This window comes from Pteronotus mesoamericanus, unplaced genomic scaffold, assembly GCF_021234165.1.
Source record: "Pteronotus mesoamericanus isolate MK-2021 breed Mesoamerican mustached bat unplaced genomic scaffold, CSHL_Meso_final contig_94, whole genome shotgun sequence".
Classification (NCBI taxonomy): domain Eukaryota; kingdom Metazoa; phylum Chordata; class Mammalia; order Chiroptera; family Mormoopidae; genus Pteronotus; species Pteronotus mesoamericanus.
In genome coordinates this window covers 277,014-300,807 of record NW_026555285.1, presented here as the reverse complement: position 1 = coordinate 300,807, position 23,794 = coordinate 277,014, and the positions used below count along the sequence as shown (strand labels likewise).

The following is a 23,794-nucleotide window of genomic DNA, read 5'->3' as shown; positions in this document are numbered from 1 at the left end:
TTACATGTGACTTGTTTCGTGAGCACTTTCACATCCTTAGCAACATTAGCACTCGATGACTTCTTTATGTTTTAAAATTGTATTAATCATTGATCTTGCCGTGCCATACTCAGTAGCCAGATCAGACATGTGAACACATCTATCATACAATCTACAATTTATTTTTTAAGTTCTATCATTGTTTTCATAACTTTTCACTTTGCTTCTATCACTAACCTTCTTAGGACCCATGCTGACTTACTGTACTGTACGTATTCAATAATAATAAGCCGCAACAAGAGCAAAAAAAAAACCAAGTATGAAACAACAGGAATATTAGTGGTAAACTGACTCATACTCCTGAATTCTTTCCTGCATTTGTCGCCTGAGATATGTGACTGATCATACAAGTATCAGTATGAAAGGGTTGTTGGGTAAAGAACAGAAGTTTTGTTCAACAACCAAGACATTTTTTTCTGTGAACAACTTGGTTGAGAACCAAATTGTTCGAGATGGGAGACATTCGAGAACTAAAGTTTGACTGTGTATAGTAAATGCCTGATAAATATTAGTAGTTGTTTGTTGTTTACGTTCATTAAACACAGTTACATCTTTGTCACGGTACATTTTCTTTGATGTTCAAAGGTCAGGAAAGTAGCAATCAGTTTTGTTGAGGTAATTAGATCAGGATAATGAACAGATGGAAGATTTGCTGCAAGAATTAATGCTGACCAGTGGGACACAAAATGTAATCTTTACAGAGAACATAGAGACTATAAGAAAACTGATGTGGACCTGGTTTGACAAGAAACTAGAGGGGCAGGGCTTGAGGTAATTGGGAAGTTTAAGATACTGAATTTGAAGTGGCTCCGAAGACTGAGTACCTGCTTCTGATTGGTCTTAATTTTTTCTGTTTTTGTAAAAACACTCTTTTAGCCATCATGGTTTATGTCATCTGTTACGTAAGAGAAAACAGTAAAAAAAAAAAGCGTAAAGCTTACTCTTTAAAAAAAAATAAGGTGAAGTCTTATGTTACTCAGCAGAGTTTCAGAAAAAGTGATTCACGTGAGTAAATTTTCTAGATAAATGAAGTTCTGTTCCTCAAGTATCAAAACTTGCTTTTTCTAAAATTGAACAACACATTTATGTAACATTTATGGAGTGTATTCCATGTACCAGAAACTCTGCTGGGTACTTTGCTATGTTACCTTAATTTTTGCACATAAAATGCATTGTGTTTTAGATTTTTAAAAAGGATATACTGGTCCTAAGTTATCTCTTCTTTAAAAGCTAATTGTTAGGCCCTTAGGTAATTCTGCACTTGGGATTTTTTGACTTCTATATGTTGATCTTATTATTCTCTGCATACTCTTAACATTTCCATGTACTTGAGAGAAAGAACATTGATTCCCAATTGAGTGCTTCTTGCATGTTCTAGGTTCTTTTACTATATTTTATTAAAGCCTAACAGAAACCTGTAAAATAATTAGTGTTATACCTATATTATAAGTGAAACAACTGAGGCACAGAAAGACTGACTATCTTGCTCAAGGTCACACTGCCGAGTAAGAAGAGGAGCTGAGATTGGATTATGCACCTGCCTGACTCCAGATATTGTACACTTCCTACGCTGATATTGTTAAAAGAAATAAGCAACAGCTCAAAGTAGTTTATAGAGGAGAACCTTTTTCCACATTCCTGCTCTCTTCCTTTTCTGATTCCCATTATCCTAAAAGCAGATTTCCCCCTAATTAATTTAGTTATCCTTCAGCTGTGCTAGATGCTAGTAAAAATTAGGAAAAAAAAAATGCTTCCAAGTCTGGAGGGTAAGGAACTAGCAGCCCAAAGATGAGCCAGGGTTTTCCAAATGTAAATGAAAATTAAAAACTCTAACTTTGATAGAACCTTTAATTTATAGTGATGGGTAATTTTGTGTGTCTTAGGCCAGGTAAATTTATGGACTAAGGTAGGCCAGTAAATTTATAGACTAAGAAATTTATCAGAAGTGTTAAAGCAACAGGATTTCTTTTTTTATACTAAGCTTTCAAAATCTGGCGAGGGTAAATTCATAAAAGTAATGAAAACATTGAAAAAGATGGCCAAAATCAACTTTTTCAGAACTCTTAAAATAAGTGTTTATTCAAGAAAAAACTGCGGAATCTCATTAAGTATAATTTGTGGCATTGTAACTTACATTGTTCCCATCTCCCTCTGCTCAGGACTGCAGTAGCCTTGAAAACCAGCAGTGTTGAAAACATGGTACTTGTAAAAAACCAGCTGCCTTGCAACCACTGGATAGGGCAGGCCTCATTTGGAACTCCTCAAAAATTTCATTCTTGGAATATTTTCACTATTTGACCTGTTTCATGGCTACCTTGAAAAGTCCCGTTCACAGGGCATTGCTATCACTTGGACATGATGGAGCTCAGAACTTGCTCTGCAGGAAAGGCCCTATCCCCAGGGTCTTGATCAGAAATAATCAGTGCCAGTTGTTTATCATCCTTTGAGGGGACAATGCTTAAAAGGAAGGTAAGCCAATAAAATACTAGTTAGGGTCTTTAAAGAGCTCTGACATATTCCTAAGGAATTAGAAAGCTGTGCACATATTCACAGCTGTGTGCATGCCCAGCAAAGGGCTGAAAGTACCTTAACATCTCACCTCTGACTGACTTTGAGGCCCTAGGCAAGCAATAATTAAAAGCTAAGCCAGAAGATTAAAGTGCTTAAGTATTGAAGTTATACCCCAACGCACTGGCAAATGATGGGAAACTTACTGCTTCACAATTCTTAAAGAAATCTTAGTTCTATAATTAGCTTACCATTAACTTAACTGAGACATCAGTGGTTGCTTACTACAGAGAATACCTACTTTGGAGGATTAGTCCAGGCAAGTCACTAAACAAATAGCAAAAACTGCAATGATGACAAAAAGCAGCAACAACAACAAATATAGGTGAGTTGGGGGAGGGGAGTGTGATATCCAGAACTGTACATTAATTATTATTCTATCTAAAATGTTCAGTTTTCAAATAAGAAGTATGAGATACATAGAGAAACAGGAAAGTGTGGCTCAGAAAGGTGCAGGGGAAAGAGACAATAGCAACTTACTGAAGAGGTGCAGATGTTGGACCTATTGTATAAAGATTTTAATCAGATATTATACATATACTCAAAGAACTAAAGGAAACTATGTTGAAAGAATTAAAACATGACACTCATGTCTCATAAAATAGATATATCAATAAAGAGAGAAATTGTGAAAGAATATTTAAATTCTGGAGTTGAAAATTATAATAACTGAAATAAAAAATTTACTATTATGCTCAAGAACTAACAGAGAAAAGAAACAGCAAACTTGAAGACAGATTAATTGAGATTATCTAACCTGAGGAACAGATAGAATTAAGAAAAGTGAACACAGTTCAGAGACCTGTAGTACAACATCAAACATCCTAGCATAAGTATAACGGGTCCTGAAAGGAGAAGATAGAAGGGGACAGATAGAATATTTGAAGAATTAATGGCCAAATACTTCCCAAATTTGACAAGAAATATTAATATACACATCTGGGAAGCTCACCAAACTTTAAGTTGGATAAACTAAAAGAGATCCATGCCTTCACATATCACACTCAGACTGTCAAAAGCCAAAGACAAATGAGAGAATCTTGAAAATAGCAATGGAAAATGGTGTATCAACTAAAGGATGTTCAGGAACACGAACAGCTGACTTCTCATTTGAAACCATTGCAGCCAGAAGTTAGTGGTATGACATATTCAAGATGCTGAAAGAAAAACACTTTTAACCCAGAATCCTGTATATTATAAAAATCTCCTTCACAACTAATGGAGACCTAAGACATTCTCAGATAAACATTGAGAGAATTCATCACTAGTAGACTTGACCGATAAAAATCATAAAGTGAATCCTTCAGATAGAAAGGAAAAGACACCAGATGGTACTTTAATCCACATGAAGAATACAGAGCATTGGAAAAGATAAAGACATAGATAAATATAAGAAATAGTACAATGTATTTTTGTTTGTAACTCTTCTATTTGATTTAAAATACATCATAACAATAATAGACTATTAATGGGCTTACATAAAGAGGTAACTTATATAATAATAGCACAAAGGGTAAGGATGAAAATAAATATATTGTAGGTAATTTCTATATGTTACTGAAATTTTTAAGTTGTTATTCATCTGAACTACACTGTTGGAAGTTAAGGTGCTAATTGTAATTCCCAGGATAACCACTAAGAAAAGAACTCTCCCCAAAAATATAATCAAAGAAATAAGGGAATTAAAATGGTACACTAGAAAATATGTTTTTAATACAAAAGAACACATTAGTAGAGGACTAGAAGAACTAAACTATATGACATATAGAGAACAAATAAATGGCAGATGGAAATTCTAGCTTTTCAGTAAATACATGGAATGTAAATGCCTTAACCATTCTTGTTAAATGCAGAAATTGGCAGAATGATGGGGCAGGGGGCATGATCCAACTGTGTGATACTTATAAGATAAACATTTTAGATTCAGAGGCAAATAGGTTGAAAATAAACAGATGGAAAAACATATACTATGCAAACAGTAATCAAAGGAGATTTAGAATGGCTAATATCAGATGAAATAAACTTTAAGACAAAAATTGCTATTGAACATCGAGATATAATGATAACAAGGTTAGTCTATTAAGAAGATAGAACAATTATAAACATGTATATACCTCATGACAGAGTCCAAAAATACATGAATCAAAAACTGACAGAATTCAAGGGAGATAAAGACAATTGAACAGTAATAGTGAGAGATTTTAATAACCCATTTTCAAAATGGGTAAAAAATTAAAGAAAAGATTATTAAGGGAACAGAACACTTGACCAACACTATAAAAACCAACTAGACCTCAACAATAGTAGACTACATATTCTTCTCAAGTGAACATGAAACATTCTCCAGAACACACCGTATTCTAGATCATAAAACAAACCTCAATAAATTTTAAAGCAATGAAATATACAAACTATGTTTTCCAAAAATAGTGAAATAAAAACAGAAGGCAATGACAAAAGAATATTTGGGGAATTCGCAGATATGTGGAAATGAAACAATATATTCCTAAATAACCAATGGATCAAAGAAGAAATTACAGCAGAAACTAGAAAGTGCTTTGGAATGAATGAAAATGAAACACAGTATATCAAAAACCTAAGGGATACAGGTAAAGCACTGTTTAGAGCAATATATATAGCTCTGTGTTAAAAAAAAGATCTCAAATCAATAACCTAATCTTTATTAAGCAACGAGAAAAAGAAGAAAAACCAAATCCAAAACACGTAGAAGGAAGGAAATAAAGATTAGAGCAGAAATAAAGAAAGTTAAGAATAGTAAAACAACAGAGAAAAATTAGTGAAACCAATGTTGACTCTTTTGAAAAGATGAACAAAATTGACAAATTTTCAAGCAATATATCATTGGGTTAAGAAATAGATCATTGAAATTTATTTGACTTATTTGTAATATCAAGAAAATTTTAAGTGACATATGGCTCACATTTGTGGAATGCATTTTATTTTTGTTGAATAAAGAGAGACCACTCATATGTCTGTGAGCCATCTCTGTGTCCTCCTTGGAGAGGTGTCCTTTGCCCATTTTTTGATTGGATTATTCATCTTCCTGGTTTTGAGTCATACTAAGTTCTTCATATATTTTGGAGATTAAACCCTTGTCTAATGTATCATTGGCAAATACTTTCTCCCATACAGTTGGTACCCTTTTCATTTTGATGATGGTTTCTTCAGTCCCATTTGTTTATTTTTTTCATTTATTTCTCTTGCCCTAGGAGTTAATGTCAGCAAAAATATTGCCATGTGGTATATCTGAAATTTTACTGCCTATGTTTTCCACTAGGATTTTTATGGTATCACAATTTATATTTAAGTCTTTTATCCATTTTAAGTTTATTCTGATGAATGCTATGAATCAGTGGTCTAGTTTCTTTTTTTTTTTTTTTTTTTTTTTGACATGTACCAGTCCAGTTCTCCCAACACTATTTATTGAAGAAACTGTTTTTAATCCATTGTATGCTTGTGCCCCCTTTATCAAATATTAATTGACCATAGAGGTGGGTTTATTTCTGGGCTCTCTATTCTGTTTCATTGATCTGTTTGTCTGTTCTTAAGCCAGTACCAGACTGTTTGATTACAGTGGACTTGTAGTAGTGTCTTATATCAGGTATTGTGATCCCTCCAAGTTTCTTCTTTCTCAAGATTGCTGAGGCTATTTGGGGTCTTTTTTTGGTTCCATATAAATTTTTGTTTTATTTGTTGTAGATCAGTGAAATAATGTCACTGGTATTTTAATAGGGATTGCATTGAAACTATGAATTGCTTTGGGTAGTATGGACATTTTAATGATGTTACTTCTTCCAATCCATGAACACGGTATATGCTTCTATTTATTTGTATCTTCCTCAGTTTCTTCAGTGTACTATAGTTTCCAAGTACAGGTCTTTTACTTCCTTGGTTAAATTTATTCCTAGGTACTTTATTTTTCTTGTGGCCCATAGACATATGAAAAGATGCTCAACATCACTAGCCATCAGAGAGGTGCAAATTAAAAACACAATGAGATATCACCTCACACCTGTCATGATGTCTATCATTAATAAGTCAACAAACAACATTGCTGGTGAGGATGTGGAGAAAAGAGAACCCTACTGCACTGTTGGTGGGATGTAGACTGGTGCAGCCACTATGGAAAACAGTATGGAATTTCCTCAAAAAATTAAAAATGGAACTGCCTTTTGACCCAGCAATTCCACTGCTGGGAATATACCCTAAGAATCCTGAAACACCAACTCAAAAGAACTTAAGCACCCCTATGTTCATAGCAGCACTATTTATAATAGCCAAGTGTTGGAAACAGCTTAAGTGCCCATCAGTAGATGAGTAGATCAGAAACTGTGGTACATTTACACAGTCGAATACTATGCAGCAGAAAGAAAGAAGGAACTCCTGTCTTTTGCAACAACATGGATGGAACTGGAGAACATTATGCTAATAATAAACCAGGTGGTGAAGCACAAATACCATATGATCTCATTTATAAGAGGAATCTAATGAACAAAAGAGACTAATGAAGCAAAATAGAACCAGAGACACGGAACAGGCTGACAGTGACCAGAAGTGGTGGTGGGGATAATGGTTGAAAGAAGGGGAAGTGCTAGTCAAAGAACATGTATGAATGACCTGTGGACATGGACACTGATGTGAGGATTGACTGTAGGCGCAGAGTTGGGCTGGGCAGAGGAGGGCAAAGAGGAAAATATTGGGACAACTGTAATTGAATAACAATAAGAGAAGACTCAAAGTAGTGAAATCAGGAATGACAGCGGAGGCATTGCTACTGATTATACAGAAATGAAAGAGTATCATAGGGCATACTATGAACAATTGGATAGCCAGCAAAATAAAGAACTTTGATGAAATGGACAAATTTTTAGAAAGGCATAAACTACCAAAATTGACTCAATAAGAAATAGACACTCTGTATAGATCTATAACAATTAAAGAAATTACATTAGTAAATTTAAATCTTCCCATTTAAAAAAAGAAAAAGCCTAATCCCAGATAGTTTGCACTGGTGAATTCTGCTCAACATTGAACAAATTAGTGTCAATCCTTTCCAAATTTTCTCAAAAAAATAGAAAAAGAGAGAAAACTTCACAACTCATTCTATGTGGCCAGTATTATCCTTACCCCAAACCCAAAGACAGCATAAGAAAAGAAAACTACAGACCAATATCTTTTCTGAACATAGATAAAAATATCCTCAACAACTAGTAAACCAAATCCACAATTATAAACCCTGATCAAGTGGAATTTATCCTAGGGATGTAAGGTTGATTCAACATAACCATAATCAATGTAAATATACATTTTAATAAAATAAAGGCCCAAGCCATATGAGTATCTCAATAGCCAGAGAAAAAAACATTTGAAAAAACCTAATACTCTTTCATGATAAAAAAATACATATATATATTGCAAAAAAGTAGGAATAGAGAACTCTCCCAGTCTGATAAAAGGCATCTATGAAAACCTAGCCAACATGCTAACACATTTCATATGAAAATTTTACATGTTGAAATGGAAATATTTTAGGTATATTTGTTTAAGAAGAATGCCACTGAAATTTTTTTGACCTATTTGTAGTGTGTCTTCTAGGAAATTTTAAGTCACATTGTGGTTCACATTTGTGGAATGCATTTTATTTCTTTTGGACACCACAATTTCGGACCAAGGGCCTACATGTTCTGGCAGATCTTGGTCTTACTCCCCGTCACGTAAGACTGGATGATTGAGAGGTGAGGGCAGAGCATAGGGATTGATGGATTAGCATGGAGAAGAAGTAGACAGGGGAAGGTGAAGGGATTGGAAGGCACTTTTTCTTTGAGTACAGGAACTTCAATTCATAGCTGTATTTTCAGTGCCAAGAATAGTAAGAGAAAGTTGGTAATATAAAAAAAGATTCAATAAGAGGGTGTTGTTTATTACTAAATGGTTATTTATTTAGCACCTAGTATTTCTTAGATCCTGCTCTGGGTACATAAAATTTAGCAAGTGAGAAGGCAGTTTACAAAGGACAGACATGGCATTTGATAATCATCCAACCATAAGATGCGTGTACAAAATACTGCAGAGGTCTAAGAGCAACTAGAGAGTGGTAGTTGCAGTCTGACAAAGTGAGTTTGTTGGTTTGTTGTTGCTAGGTGTTTTGATAGTTCAAGCACAGTCTCTACCTAGTTGATTTTCATATTTAGGGAAATATACTTGAAGGCTGCACTTTATATAAAATCACCTGATTTTCAAATATTGGTGCCTAATTCAGATTTTAAAAATATGCTTTTCATCTGATAGTCTTATGAGAACTCCTTTGTAGGTAATGTGTCCTTTCCTCTTGCTGCTTTTAACATTTTCTCCTTATCTTTAATCTTGGGTAGTTTAATTATGACTTGTCTAGATGTCTTCCTCGTTGGGTCCAGTTTCTTTGGGGGCTCTCTGAGCTTACTGGACTGCCTGGAAGTCTGTTTCCTTGCCAGATTGGGAAAGTTCTCCTTCATTATTTTTTCAGATAAGTTTTCAATTTCTTTCTCTTCCTATTCTCCTTTTTGCACTCATATAATTTGGATGTTGGAACGTTTAAAGTTGTCCTAGAAGTTCCTTAGCCTCTCTTAATGTTTTTGAACTCTTGTTTTTTCATTCTGTTCCAGTCAAATGTTTATTTCTTCCTTTCATTCAGATTGTTGATTTGAGTCCCTGTTTCCTTCTCTTCTCTGTTGGTTCCCTGTATGTTTTTATTTCACTTTGCATAGCCTTGACTTCTTCCTCTATTTTGAGTACATAGTCCGTCATTTCTGTGAGCATTCTGATTATCAATGTTTTGAAATCTGCATCTGGTAGACTGGCTATCTCCTTTTCGCTTAGTTCTTTTCCTGGTATTTTGACCTGTTCTTTCATTTGGGTCCTATTTCTTTGTCTTGGTGCACTTGTTAACTTATAAGGGGCAAGGCATTAGGTATTTGCCAGAGCGGGGCAATCCATTTTGCTACTTTGTGGTGCTGTGTGTGGGGGACGGGTAAGAGAGGAAACAGTGCCACTTGCTGGGCTCTTGACCTTGCTTTCACTCATTTCCCTTGCTTCCCACAAGGGCACTATGCCCTTTCAGGCGCTGATTCCTGTGTGGGTGGACTTGTGTCCGTTCTAGGATCTGGTAGACTCCTCCAACAGACTCTCCTGTGAGACTGGGAGTTTCTTCTGCCAAAGCAACCCTCACAGGTTTTAACAGCCAGAGGTTTTGAGGTTTTAGTTTCTGGTGCTGGAACCATGGGTTGCGTGGTCTGTCTCACCCCTCAGTCGTTCCTCCCAGCTTATCCGCACACAAATGTGGGAAAGTCCAGTCTGCCAGCCCTTGCCTTGCTGTGCAGCCTCTCTGCCCTCACTTCCGGTTTCCGCCCCTCCTTCCAGTTTGGATGAATGTTTCTTCTTTAACTCCTTGGTCGTTGGATTTCCATACAGTTCAATTTTCTGGCAGTTCTGGTTGTTTTTTAAGTTTGTTGTTTTCCTTCTTTTGGTTGTGCAAGGAAGCAAAGTGTATCTACATTCGCCTCCATTACAGGCAAGAACATGCTAGAAAGAAGTATTTAAAGTCATGAAAGAGTAGGACCTACATCCAGGATTATTCTCTCCAGCAGAACTATCATTTAGAATGGAACGGCAGATAAAATGCTTCTCATATAAGGTCAAGTTAAAAGAGTTCATCATCACCATGCTCTTATGTGAATTGTTAAAGGGACTTATTCAAGAAAAAAATTAAAACTATGAACAGTAAAATGACAGCAAACTGACAACTAGCAACAACTGTGTCTTAAAACAAACAAACAAACTAAGCAAACAACTAGAACAGTAATCATAGAAATGGAGATCACATGGAGGGTTATCAGAGAGGACGGAGAGAGGAGAGGATGGGGGGAAAGGTACAGGGAATAAGAAGCATAAATTGTAGGTACAAAAGAGACAGGGGGAGGTTAGGAATAGTATAGAAAATGGAGAAGCCAAAGAACTTACATGTATGACCCACGGACATAAACTAAGTTTGGGGGGAATGCTGGTGGGAAGGGGTTGCAGGGTTGAGGGGGAGAAAGGGGAGAGAAAAATTGGAAAACTCTAATAGCATAATCAATAAAGTATACTTAAACGACTGGGTTTGGCTCAGGAGTGAAATGAATGCATAATTCCTTTGAATCCTTAACCATCGAAACAAAGAACCAATGGTAGGCATAGGGAGCATTTCCAGACTTTCTTATGTAAGTTATAGTCTCTAACTGAAGGTCTTATATTTCATGTATTTCTTCTTATAGCAGTTGTTGCATTTTTAGTCTACATTTGTGTGATTATTTGATTCAGTATCTGAGTCTGGAATATCCAAAAGCTCCGCATGGGTAATGGCCGGATCTACATTTTTTAATTAGTAATTAATAAATGAACAAAGTAAGCAGGGGAGGTTAATTTTGAAATGCATTCTGTAGTTAAAGTGAGCCAGAGCATCATCCTGATATAGTAGGGCTGTGGGTTTGATCACTGGTCAGGACACATAAAAGAAACAACTGATGAATGCACAAATAGGTGGAGCAACAAATCAATCTCTCTCTCCCCGTCCCTGCCTATCTATAAAAAATCAATAATTTTAAAAAAAAGGAAGAAAGAGAGGCCAAACAAACTTGAGTATAGTATCTCACTAGGAATTCTGTGTTGAAAGAATCAGTCCAAAGCAAGTTCTTTTGTTGGCAGTGTGAGAAAAGATGACTTTTTCCCCCTACTAAATTGATATTTCAATGTTACCTACACTGATATGTCTCAAAGTGTATTTCAGAGAACACTGGCATTTACAACAGAACACATTAATGTCAGTATTTATTTGTACTTAGTAATTACAAAGTTCTTATAATTTGATATTTTAGGCTATATCTAATCTTGATTTGCTGCTGTTCCTGGAAAAAGTGCAAACACTGTTTTCCTTGTTATTATAAATTTTTTTTAGACTTGCTGTTTGTAAATTTTAATTATTTTAAGCTCCAGAGGAATGGGAATGCTAAAGGAGAACTGGCAGGTTTTCTACAGAAATAAGTAATAGGAAACAAAAAAAAGATCAATAATTTACCAGTTTAAAGTTAAAAGATTTGAATGGTGAAGCTATGTGATGCCGGAAAAGTAAAAAACAGCTAAGGAGAAAGGGAGAGAAAACCGTAACCTGTTTTAATTTGGGGGGAAAGTCCTTAACAGTGTTAAACTTTATCCTTTACATTTTCTTACAAGTTGCAGGAATGGAAGTCTTAGAACAGTCTTAAAATTGAATCTGTATGATTTATTACATTCTCAAGTTGACAGTTACAGAGATGTAGAACAGATTAGTGGTTGCCAGAGGCTAGCCATGGAGCAAAGGGTTCTATCAGTTTTAACTTTGTACATCTTGAAGCTCTGTATTTGTGAGCATAAACATTTAGGATTATTTCTTCTTGAGCCTTCTATCATTATGAAATGACTTTCTTTATCCCTGCAAATACTCTTTGTTATTAATAGTAATTTCATCTTTCTTTTAATTAGTGTTAGCATGAGAAGCACAACATATCTTGTTACTTCATTTTACTTTTAATCTTTATATTCAAAGTGCGTTTCTTATAGGCAGAATAAACAGGGCTGGGCAAAAGTAGGTTTATAGTTGTGAGTACACAGTTTATTCTTCAATTACTATAGGAACTTTCTATAGGAACAACTGTAAACCTACTTTTGCCCTACTGTGTAGTTTTATCTTTTAAACATTTTTCCTTTTTTATCACATCTGACAGTTACTGCTTTAAGAAAAATTATTTATTGATTTGAGAGAGAGAGAAACACTGACTTGTTGTTCCACTTATTTATGCATTTATTGTTTGCTTCTTGTATGTACCCTGACTAGGATCAAACCTGCAACTTTGGGGTATACATCCAACTGAGCTACCTGGCCAGGGCCAATAACTGCCTTTTAATTGGGTGTACAGGACAATGGGTGTTCATTGACATGGATAGGTTTGATTCTGTTATCTTGAGAGCTTGTTTGGAGGCTCTAGCAGGGGGACACAGCTGTTGGTATACCCTTGACCAGAGACAAAGCCTCTCCTTTAGCTGGGAAGATCATCCTCTTGACCAAGCCTGCAGCTTTGGGAGGGATGCACTCTGATTGGTGAGGGAGGAAGGAGACACCCGTCTAGTCAGCCAGATCACCCAGATCAACCCTGGTGATAAATGGGGTGACAGATGTTGCAGCCAGATGACCCTCACATCCTGATTCTGTTATCTTGCAGGTTGTTTTCTATTTGTTTCATCATTATTTTGTACTTATGCTACCCCCTTTCTGCTTTCTTTTGGATTACATATTTTTTATGATTGTATTACATCTCCTTTGTTGTCTTGTTAGTGACAGAATTTTTTTGTTTTGTAATTTTAGTGGCTGTTGTAGGGTTTATTTTATGCATATTTAAATCACATCTACCTTCAAGTGATTATACATCATTTCACATATTGCATTAGAAACTTAAAATGCTTTTATTTCATTCCTCCTGGCTTTTATACTATTGTTGTCATATATTTTATTTATACATATGTTATAAAACCACTAAATTATTGCTATTTTTGTTTAGTCTTTGATCTTTGAAGAGACTTAAATAATAATAAAATTCTTATTTATTTATTCCTTCAGTCACCATTACCAGTGTTCCTCATTCCTGTGTTTAGATTCATATTTTCATCTGATGTCATGTTGCTTCTGCTGGAAGGCTTCCCTTAACATTCCTTGTAATGTAAGTCTATTGATATCCTTTCTTTCAGCTCTTATATGTCTGAAAAAAATTTATTTATCACCTTCATTTTTAAAGGGTAATTTCTCTGTGTTCATCATGTTTTCTTTCAGTACTTTACAGATGTTTTTCTGTTGTTTTCTGATTTGCATTGTTTCCAACAAGAAATTTACTGTCATTTTTAGCCTTGTGCCTCATACATAATGTCTTTTTTTCCACTTCATTTTTAAGATTTTCTCTTTATTGATGGTTTTGAACTATTAATTCTGATGTATAGTTTTATTCCTGTTTCTTTGGGTGTATTGAACTTCCCTGGATGTGTGGGTATACAGCTTTCATCAAATATGAAAATATTCATCTATGCTTTCCTTCAAATATATTTTCTTTCCCTGTCTCTGTCTTTCAGAAACTCCAGTTACATATACATTATTAGGAAGCTTAAGTCCCACAGTTCACTCTTTTATTTTTATTTTTAATTTAAATGTGTTTTCATTTTAGAAAGTTTCTGTTGCTGTGCCTTCAAATTCATTAATCTTCTGCCATTAATCCCATCTCAACATGGGTCTTTTGAAAAAATGTTGTTTTTCTACTTAACTTTTTGTATATGAGGAACACTGTTTTTAATGCTCTTAATCTGTTCATTCTAACATGTATGTCTAATATCAATATCTGTTTCTCAATAATTGATTTATTTTTCCTATTATAGGCCATCTTTTATTGCTTCTTTGAATGCCTAGTAATAATTGATTGGATGCCAGGCATTGTGAATTTTACTTAGGCTGATGAATATTTTTGTATTCCTATAAGTAATCTTGAGCTTCTTTCTGGGACACAGTGAAGGTACTAAGACATAGCCTGATCCTTTTAGGTCTTACTTTTAAAATTAGTTCAGTGGAATCAGAGCAGCTTTTAGTATAGAATTATTTGTTCCTATTATTGAGACAAGACCCTTTCTTAGGACTTAACCCAATACCTCTGAATTATGAAGTTTTCCAGTATGTCTGTGAATAGGCCCAATTCAAGATCCTGAGTGAATTTGAGGTACTGTTCTATATAATATGTTCAGATGGATTTTCTCCCAGCTTCAGGAAGTTTTATCATATCCATGCACTGATATACCTGTTGCAGATCTCTGGAGTTTTCTTTCTTTGTATCTCTCTCCTTTCTTTTATGCTAACCTGTGAACTCTAGCCATGGTGTCTCAGAACTCTCAGCTTGTGTTCAACTCAAGGAATCTGCCAGGCTTCACCTGGATTCTCCCATTCAACTCCATGGCCACAGGGCTTACCTGTTTTGTTTTCCATCTCTCAGAGATCACTGTTCTGCATGGCTTAATGTCCATTGTCTAGGAGTTGTTTCGTATATTTTTGTCTTTTTATTTTTAGTTGCATTGGGTGGGAGGGTAAATTAGGTTCCTGTTATTCCACTTGACTGCAAGTAGGAACTTAAAATTATGGTATGTTTCTTTATATATTTAATGTCACTCTTTTCAGGGAAAAAGTTGTATTTTAACCATTTATAAGTAAGCCAATTTCTAAACATGCTTGCACTATATAAATAAGTTTAAGAAGATCTGAAGTGGGGAGAAGAGAGTGGGGGCCATAGAAAATAAAAGTGACTAAAAATTCTCTTCCTTTCCAGAAGCTTTGATTTGCTCTTTGGTAGGTTGTTGTTCTCTTCCCTTATTTGTCAAAGTCCCCAGTTTCTTTCGAGAGACATTCTTTAAATGAGTTATATGAATGTGCCACTCAAAATGTATAGAGGATGTTATAAATAAAATTGTCATGGTCTTTATGTTTTAAAGTATATGATTAAAATTTTGCCAGTGGAATATTATAGAGGAAACATTATGAAGGGATTTACCTGATAATATATTAAAATGTATTTTAAAGCTATAATTAAAATATTGAAGTACTAATGTTAATGTAGATATAAATGGATCAAAATAGAATGTCCATTGACAGACTTATAAATGTATTTTAAACATTTAGCATAAAGGAATTATTTTAATGAGTCATGTAGTAGATGGTGTTGGTACCACTGGATAGACAGCTCACTGAAAAAAAATTAAAGTTGGATCTTATCCTTATATTATACCCACACATATTCCAGATAGGTTAAAGATAAAATCTAAAGGTATTAGAAGAAAATATAATATTGAGAAAGAGAAGGCCTTTCTAAGTATGGCACAGAATTCATATTGTTACTGTAGAAAGACTCCTCATAAAGTAGTAAGAGAAAGTGAATATCCCACTAAAATATGGGGAGGGGGCAAGGTTAGATCATCACAATTAGGGGCAAAAATATAAATGAGAAATATTTGTTTTTAAAATATTCTATTTCAGTGATGATAATATAATACTAGTAATTGTAACTATATTAATGTTTCTCTTTTCCTTGGATTTGTCAGTGCTGCTCTATTTTTTATTTAAAAATTTTTTTTTGTACTTTTAAAAAAAATTGTTCAAGTAAAATTGTCTCCATTCTCTTCCCACCACTCTCCTCCACCCCCCCATTGTCTAAGAGCTTTCAGCAATTAGCTAACTTAATCCTTTGAAAGGCAAGTATATATGTTACCATCATTTTATTAATGTGACAACTGAGACAGGACATGAAGAACCTTGCCCAAGGCAACAAAACTGCCAAATAGTTGATTGAACCAAAGTTATAACTCAGGCCATAGAGTTCTGTTCCTCATCACTTCTCAAAGAAATAAATTAAAATGACCTAAAACCCCACTGCACTTTACAGAGAAACTGCTAATTTGCTCCAAATTACACAGCTCCTGTGCAATAGAATTGAGTTAAAAATTTTAGGAAGAAAAATCATATAAATAGAAGAAAAAAAATCGGGATAAATTAGGAGAAAAACAAAGCAAATGTCTTAATTTTACAAATTCATCATTTTCTTTCAGAATATTTAAAAGATGCTTCAAAGAAAATGAAAACTGGGCTTATGTTTTTAAAATTAGTTAACCCATGTTCAGGTAAGCTGTTTTCCACTCCTCTTCCCTCCCTTCTGGTAATAGTAACTTGAACATTTTTGGAATGCTGTGGCTAATTTACCTTTGTATGTTTGTTCTGACTGAATAACTTTGAAAATGGGGACAGATACATAGAGGGAGAGCAGGATGACAGCTAGTGGGGCAGGTGGGAGGTTGGGGGTGGAGGGATTGTGCAAAAAGGAAAAGGGACTCATGGACATGGACAACAGTGTGGTGATTGCTGAGGGGAGGAGGTATAAGGGGACTAAAAGGTAATGTAAAAAAAAATACAATGAAAATTAAATAAAAAATAAGATAAATAAATGTAAAATGGTATTAAAAGGTGACAAAAGTAAGCTAATGACGTTACTGATCATCTCAGCTGATTCACTTGACCTAAACATTTTCTATTTATTCTTATAATTTTAATCCATAGACCTGCTTATTCAACAGAAATGATGGCAAAGCAAAGTAGCATGTTTGATTTCTCTCTGAAAACATTAACTTTCTTTAGCTTACTTAACCCAACTTTTCTTAGAGTAGTTAGCCTCCTATAAAGTAATATAAACAGTGACAGGGGAGTAAAAGAAAAATAAAGAAGGCTTTTATATGAGATGCCAAGATTATGAGTGGTTTCATTTTTAGCTGTGCCTTTTAGCTAACCAAAAAATAGTAGTTTTTTTCCTGTCAAGGGATGAAATTTTTTTTTGTATTAAAAGCATTGTATATTAAGGAGATATTTTTTCAGAAGTAATTTTATTTTAACTTTATATTCACTGTATTTTCTGTTATGTCTTCTAAGTTATAGGCAAGAATTATTAAAATATAGTATAAATATGTAGCAATATTAGTAATATTTATCTGAATATGGAATTGTTTTTTCATTAAATTATTTTATAAGATTTATGTTAAAAGGTTTTTGTTAGTTTTATAAGGTTTTGAGTAGATATTTAGAAAATTAGAGCATTCTCCTAGTGACTAATGCTGAATAGTAAAAGCAAGACGAAGCTAGTGGATGGTGCCTGCTTGTTCTGGTTGTTAGGAAACATATACAATAGAAGTAGCAAAAGGGAAAAAAATTCAGCTTCCTCTAGTTTTCTTGTTCTCAAAATATAATTAAATGTGATTTGTCCACTATATTATGTGGAGCTCCTACTTATACGTAAGACTAAGTTGAGATGAGAAATGTTTCTTCAAGGCAAGTTTTAGGTAGCAGCCAAGGGTCTAAAGCATTTAACAAAAGTAAAAGTACAGAGATTTCAGGGTTTTTGAAAATGTCTTTTTTATCTAAATGTCCATGGACAACAGAAGTTCAAACAAATGTTTGTATTTGCTACATTAACTGTGGAAAAAATAGACTAATATTTGCATTTACATTATGCCAAATACTGTTTTAAGAACTTTGCAGGTATTCTCTTTAATCCTTACAAAAACCCCATGAACAGGAAGTAGGTTCACTGTTGCTTCCATTTTACAGATATGAAAACAGATACAGAAAGGGTTATATAACTTCCCCAAGGGCATAAGCCCAGCGTGTGGTAGAGATAAATTCAAAGTCCTTGATTTCTCTATGTTTAGAAAAAATATTTCATGCGTTAGAGCCCTTGCCTTTCTCACTCTGAATTGGCCTTTAGGGTCTTTAGGCTCTGTCTCTATCTTGGTCCCTGTGTGTGGGTAGCCACATACTATCATGGAGTCTGGGATCATCATGCCACCTCAATTCATCTGGCTGAACCATTAGGTTTGGGTAGTTTAAAAATGTGTTATCCCTCCTGGTCTGCTGAAGGATTCAGTAAGAGGCTTTCAAACAGTTAAGATAAGTAATTTCCCCTTTATTATAGAGCTGGAAAACAAGCATCTGTAATATAATAGCTGTGAGTTTTTGTTGAAGTCAGTTTGTATAGAATATATATCTATGTATATTAATGTTTGTATTTGGAGCATTCCTCAGAACTATTGGATAGCGTTTTGATTTTTTGTGTATGAAAACTTACAAATAAAAAACAGATTTGTCTTAACAGGGGAAGGAGCCCTTTACTTGTTCAATATGTGTCTACAGCAGCTGTTTGAAATAAAAGTTTTCAAGGAAAAACACCATTCTTGGTTTATAAATCAATCAATTCAATCAGGTAAGTGACTAGTGTATATATTTCCATTAACTGAACAACATACTCTAGCTTTTCCATCCTTCGCAGGCATACCAGTCTTCTCCTGGTTTGGAGCCTGGACAATGGTTTTTTCTTCCTTGGAATCACTGCAGGGTTTAATCAAGGAGAAAGGAAAGATAATTTGAGCAAGTTTATATCAATACCTATGTATCTTAGATAGTAGGAAATTTTTAACTAATGACTTTCAACACTGAACATTGTTTTCAGAAGGCAGGTGATCTTTGTACCATGAAATGCCCATTGTCTTGAGTAGAAACTCTTTGCTCTTCTATTAGCTGCGTTTGAGGATTTTCAAGTTTTTAACATCTTATTTCCTTTAAAATAGATACTGATATAGCTTCTAAAATAGAATATGACACAGGTTTTTAATGTTTTGTTATATAAATTAATGCTGCTGTCCTCTCCCCAAACACCCTCCCAACACTGAAGTTTTATTTCTTTTAATATCCCTTTAATTTGGAGTAGTGTTGACTCCAAATTATGGAGTAGTGGAAAAAGAATACCACATGTTTTTCTGATGGTTCTGAAGGAGAGGGTGTTGAGGTGAGGGTAGGTGTCATGGGATAGTTGAGGTACTCTGCATTCCCTATTACTGTTCTCACTGTTTCCAGAGGATGCTGTTTTCCTTTGACTGTGTATTTGGCTACTTTGTGCTAAAGTACAAAGGTCGCTTTGCCTTTCTTCTAAGACATTCCAGAAGAAGGGTTTCAGACTACTGATACATTTTTTATACCTGTGTGTATGAGAAGAATTAAAGTGGTGTTTAGTTGCCAAAGTGCAGTGGTAGTCTAGGTATAATCTGGTATTCCCTTCTGTTATTGCTATTATGCTTGCTTGTTTGGCAGTATATGAGTTCCAACTTTTAATGTAATATGTACACTTGTAGTTGGGTCTAGGTAGAAAAACATAGTAATATCCAGATGGAACTGGAAAATATTGATCATCTCTCCTGGACTAGACTGTGTAGATACCTGCTTTTTTGGTGGTTTTTTTTTTTTTTTTTTTTTTTTTTTGGAGAGTAGTTTTAGGTTCACAGCAAAGGTACCGGCTTTTTTAATTATTGTCTTTTTGTAAAATTTAACCTTAAAGAGCTGTTTTTAAGAATGACCACCAGGATATTGTTTTCAAACCTAGAAACCTATTCTAATTTCTGAATGTAATGGATGCCTTATATAAAATTAACTTAGACAACCTAACAGGTTGTTTTTATACACTTCTCTTCTACTTTAAAAAAAAGAGTCACCCTGGCTCTTGTGATTCAGTGGGTTGGAGCATCATCCCATGAAAGGTTGCAGGTTTGATTACTAGTCAGGGTACACACATAGGTTGTGGATTCTGTCCCTGGATAATCACATAGAAGCTTGGGCCTGTGTAAGAAGAACTTCCATATTTGAAAATTCGCATAGTTTTCAACAGATTGTTTCTACATTGGGACTAAGATGAGATGACTAAATTGTCTTTTCAGACGTTAATTCCCTTTGTTCTCCTTTTAATTTGTAGGAGGTCTTCTCCTCTTCGCCACACCCATGGACCCTGTTTTTCTGCTCCTTCACTACCTTATAAAGGCTGACAAAGAGGTGAGTTTCTACCCTGGCTGGTATGGCTCAGCTGGTTGGAGAATTGTCTCCATATACCAAAAAGTTACAGATTCAGTTCCCAGTCAGGGCACATACCTAGGTTGCAGGTTCCATCTCCAGTTGGGGCACATATGGGAGGCAACTAATAAATGTTTCTCACATTGATGTTTTTCCCTCTTTTCCTCTCTCAAATCAGTAAACATATTTTCAAAATTCTTTTTTTAAAAGGGGTGAGTTTCCTAGTTTGGGATAATAACTGTGAAGAACCAGAATATGTTGGTTTTTGCTTGATCTCTTCTATCTCCTTTCAGTGATCCAAATGTAGATTCCCCACAATTCAGATTTTAATTGGTTGGTATAGAACACCTGTGTCAGATGAGCTGGTATGGATTAGTGAGACCTGAGAACTAACACCTGAATTGTGGACTATTTTACTTGTGATGCCTGAAAATTATCTAACCCTCTATTCTGTCTATGTTCTTTGCTAATTTGACACAACCTTGCAATGAAAGGTTTTATCATTAAGTACTCATTGGTTTTGAAATACAATACGTACTTTAAGAAATTGACCTCAGGTTTTAAGAGAAGAAAGAAGATAATATTTTTTTAAATTTTCTTATTGGTGAGAGACCATAAAATAAGTAAACTGGGGGCACATCTAGTAAAAAGCTCATTAATGAGGAAGCTCAAGTTGAGTCTTAATGAACTCCAGGTCGATAAAAATTTTCTTTGTAATATAAAGACACTTTATTAATAGTGATAATTTCAACAGAGGTTCTGAAACATTTTGGTCTCAGGATACCTTTACACTCCTGAAAATTATGAAGGACCCCAAAGAGTTTTTTGTTCCTATGGGCTTTATCAATATTTACCGCATTAGAAATTAAAACTGAGAAATTTAGGAAATAATTTTATTAATTTATTTTAAAATAAAAATAACAAGCACAGTACATACTACCATAAATAACACATTTTCAGTGAAACAATAAAAAGTCTTCTTGATGTGTGACTTAACAACTGGCTTCTCATATCTGCTGCTCCATTCAGTCTGTTTCCATATATTTTGGTGCAAATGTATGAAGAATATGCAATATATAGTCAGAAAAGGGAGGAATAGTATAGTATCCTTTTCAGGCAATTATAGATACTATTTTTTGATAGTAGTTGAAAAGTCAACAAGGCATAGTTTCTTAAAATTCAGTTGCAGTGTGGTATCTGAAACCCTGTTTGTTAATGAACTCTCCATGCTCTGTTACATTAAAATCTATTTATCTATCTTACACTGAGAATGGATCTTTTATCCAGGTGTAACTTTGGAAAGTACTGTTTCACTGAATTATGCTGATTTTCTAAATGTTGACACACCTCATTACATAAACATACACACTGACCTTTGTTGATATCATCTCTTATCAGAAAACTCATTAAGTATTGGAGAGCTGTCATAATGGCATATACAAATTTTCTACAATTTTAATATTTGCTTGAAAGTTAAAATTTTATTATTGGCTACAAGTACTGTCAGTCTTTCCCTTGAAGGGACAGGTTCACTTTATTTATGTTCTGCCACATATCCATATCTGAATCACCACAGTTCATAGCGTTTTTTGTTTTTTCTTTTTTTTCTTCAGGTAAAAATGGCATCTATGGAAAAAGCAGCTAGTTCAGGTTGCAACTCAACACAAAAGTTTTTCTTGAGACAGTCCTCTGCCTTCACAGGTGGCAGAAGCACTTTAGCAACACTTGACTTTCGTCGCACAGAGTATTTAAAAGAGTCACACTCGAAGAGTCAAGATTTAAATAAAAGTAATTGCTCCTAATTTTGATCAAGCATATCCTTAAGTGAAACAGGCCAGTTTTTTTTTTTTTAACTGTGCATGGTAGTGAAGAATTCAGTGGCTACCAGGACAGTTTGTTGTCACGGTTCTGACCAATGGATGCTGAGGAGCCAATGGTTCTACCCACCTGTTTTTTGGAAGCTTTAGTGCAAATGTGAACACAGTGGACATGCAAATAGCATATTAGCATTATTATAAAACTAGTTTCGAGCTTATGGGCCCTGCAAGGATATTGAGGACTCCTAGGGATCTACCAACCACAGTTTAAAAATCTTTGAACAAATTTAAGGGATAAGTTTTACTTAAACTGCTCAGAAAAATCTGTTATTTTGCGCTCTAATATTTACATGTAATTTAAATACCAGTTTGTCTCATTTCATTTACTTCTTATACCAAATTTCTAAAACTTCTGTTTTGTGGGAATATCAGTTGAGTTTCCTATAAATACTGAAAGTAATGAAAGTGACTAAACTTTTAAGTCATGCTTTCTCCTGATGCAGCTTAACTTCTTTTATTTTCCTTCTTTCCTATATCCTCTGTCTTTTTGTGTGGATTAATGAAATTTTATTCCTCAGTTTAATTGTTTCACATTATCTGTAAGCTACCTTTGTAGACAATATAATTAGAGCATACCAGCAATGAGGCTAGTAACCCATGGGTCTCTGGTGAATACATTTGGTTTTAGTCACCACCAGGAAGGGCTGGCAGTATTCAACAACGAGGCTGAAAACCTCAGTTGGCTCTCATTTGTTTTCTACTATACATTAACAAGGAGAAAGCCACCAACCAGCCTTAGTACCTGCATTGATGGACATTTAAAGCCCTCCACCCCCATGCTTTGGCAATGTTTCCCTATTTTGCATTAAGACAATGACTGGTGAATTAACTCTCACCCTGATTTTCTGGGAATCTCTGAGGATGCTATAGCTCATTCATGTTAACAGATACAGAGTAAAGCAGAAATCAAGGTGGTAGTTGTCTTTCATTGTAAACCATCTTTCTCTTCTCAGATACTAAAAATGCCCTTTAAAATAACCAATGAGATGTTTATGTATTTCCTTCCCTACATTTTAGACATTATCTTTTCCTATTTAGTTAAAAAGTATATTAGTACATACCTTTGAAATGTTGACTTATTCTTTTTTAATCATAAGGTTTATTTTTAACATCAGAAGAAATAAATTTTTATTCTCGCAACCCCAACAGTTATTAACTAGATTCAAAGCAAGTTGCTTATTACATTTTCTTTTTATGTATATATGGTAAAGAAATCAAAAATAAAATGTTAATTATGAAATTACATTATTACAATTGTGTGGTAGTCCTTTTTATTTATATATATATATTTATGTAGAATATTGTTTCAAAAGTAAATATTTAAAATATTGGTTGATCATGGAAGAATATAGATTAAGGTAGAAATCTAAAGATAATAAGATTTGGGAAATCTGTTTTTACTATCTCAAGCAAAAAGAGAATATTTAATTTGAGGCATTTCTTGCCACTTATTAAACTGACAGACAGTGTGGCAAGTTGTCACGCATGCTACTGAATGAATGATTAAGATTTCACTCTGAAAACAAACAAAGCTGTATTTACAGAGAGAAAACTGATCAGACTCAAGTTTCCTGTCTTCAAATGGAATTGTCACTAACAGAAAAGTAGAGAGAGCTAGAAGTGGGACATGGGCAAAACTATACACCTTTGCAAATTCAGGTATTTCCACACTACTGTTAAAGTTAAAAAAAAACTAAACCTAACTGAGAAGAAGAATGTCCTGAATTTCTGTGTTCTGCACTTCTGGCCAATGGCCACGAGGCCATATACGTTTATCTAGCTT

At 34.4% G+C, this 23,794-nt stretch overlaps 1 protein-coding gene across 7 annotated transcripts in view; it reads left to right on the top strand.

Moving 5' to 3' along the window:
• The window catches only part of RNASEH2B (ribonuclease H2 subunit B), a 67,966-nt gene that overhangs the window by 10,418 nt on the left and 33,754 nt on the right, over positions 1-23,794 (top strand). For 5 of the 7 annotated variants that reach the window (XM_054586296.1, XM_054586299.1, XM_054586297.1 and 2 more), the window contains 3 exons: positions 16,303-16,374; positions 18,393-18,500; positions 20,040-20,116. In XM_054586296.1, the coding sequence (XP_054442271.1) occupies positions 16,303-16,374; positions 18,393-18,500; positions 20,040-20,116 (257 nt within the window). Of the gene's footprint in view, positions 1-13,369; positions 13,392-16,302; positions 16,375-18,378; positions 18,501-20,039; positions 20,117-23,794 lie in introns of those variants that run through there. The other 2 variants (XM_054586301.1, XM_054586302.1) reach the window with 2 other exon arrangements.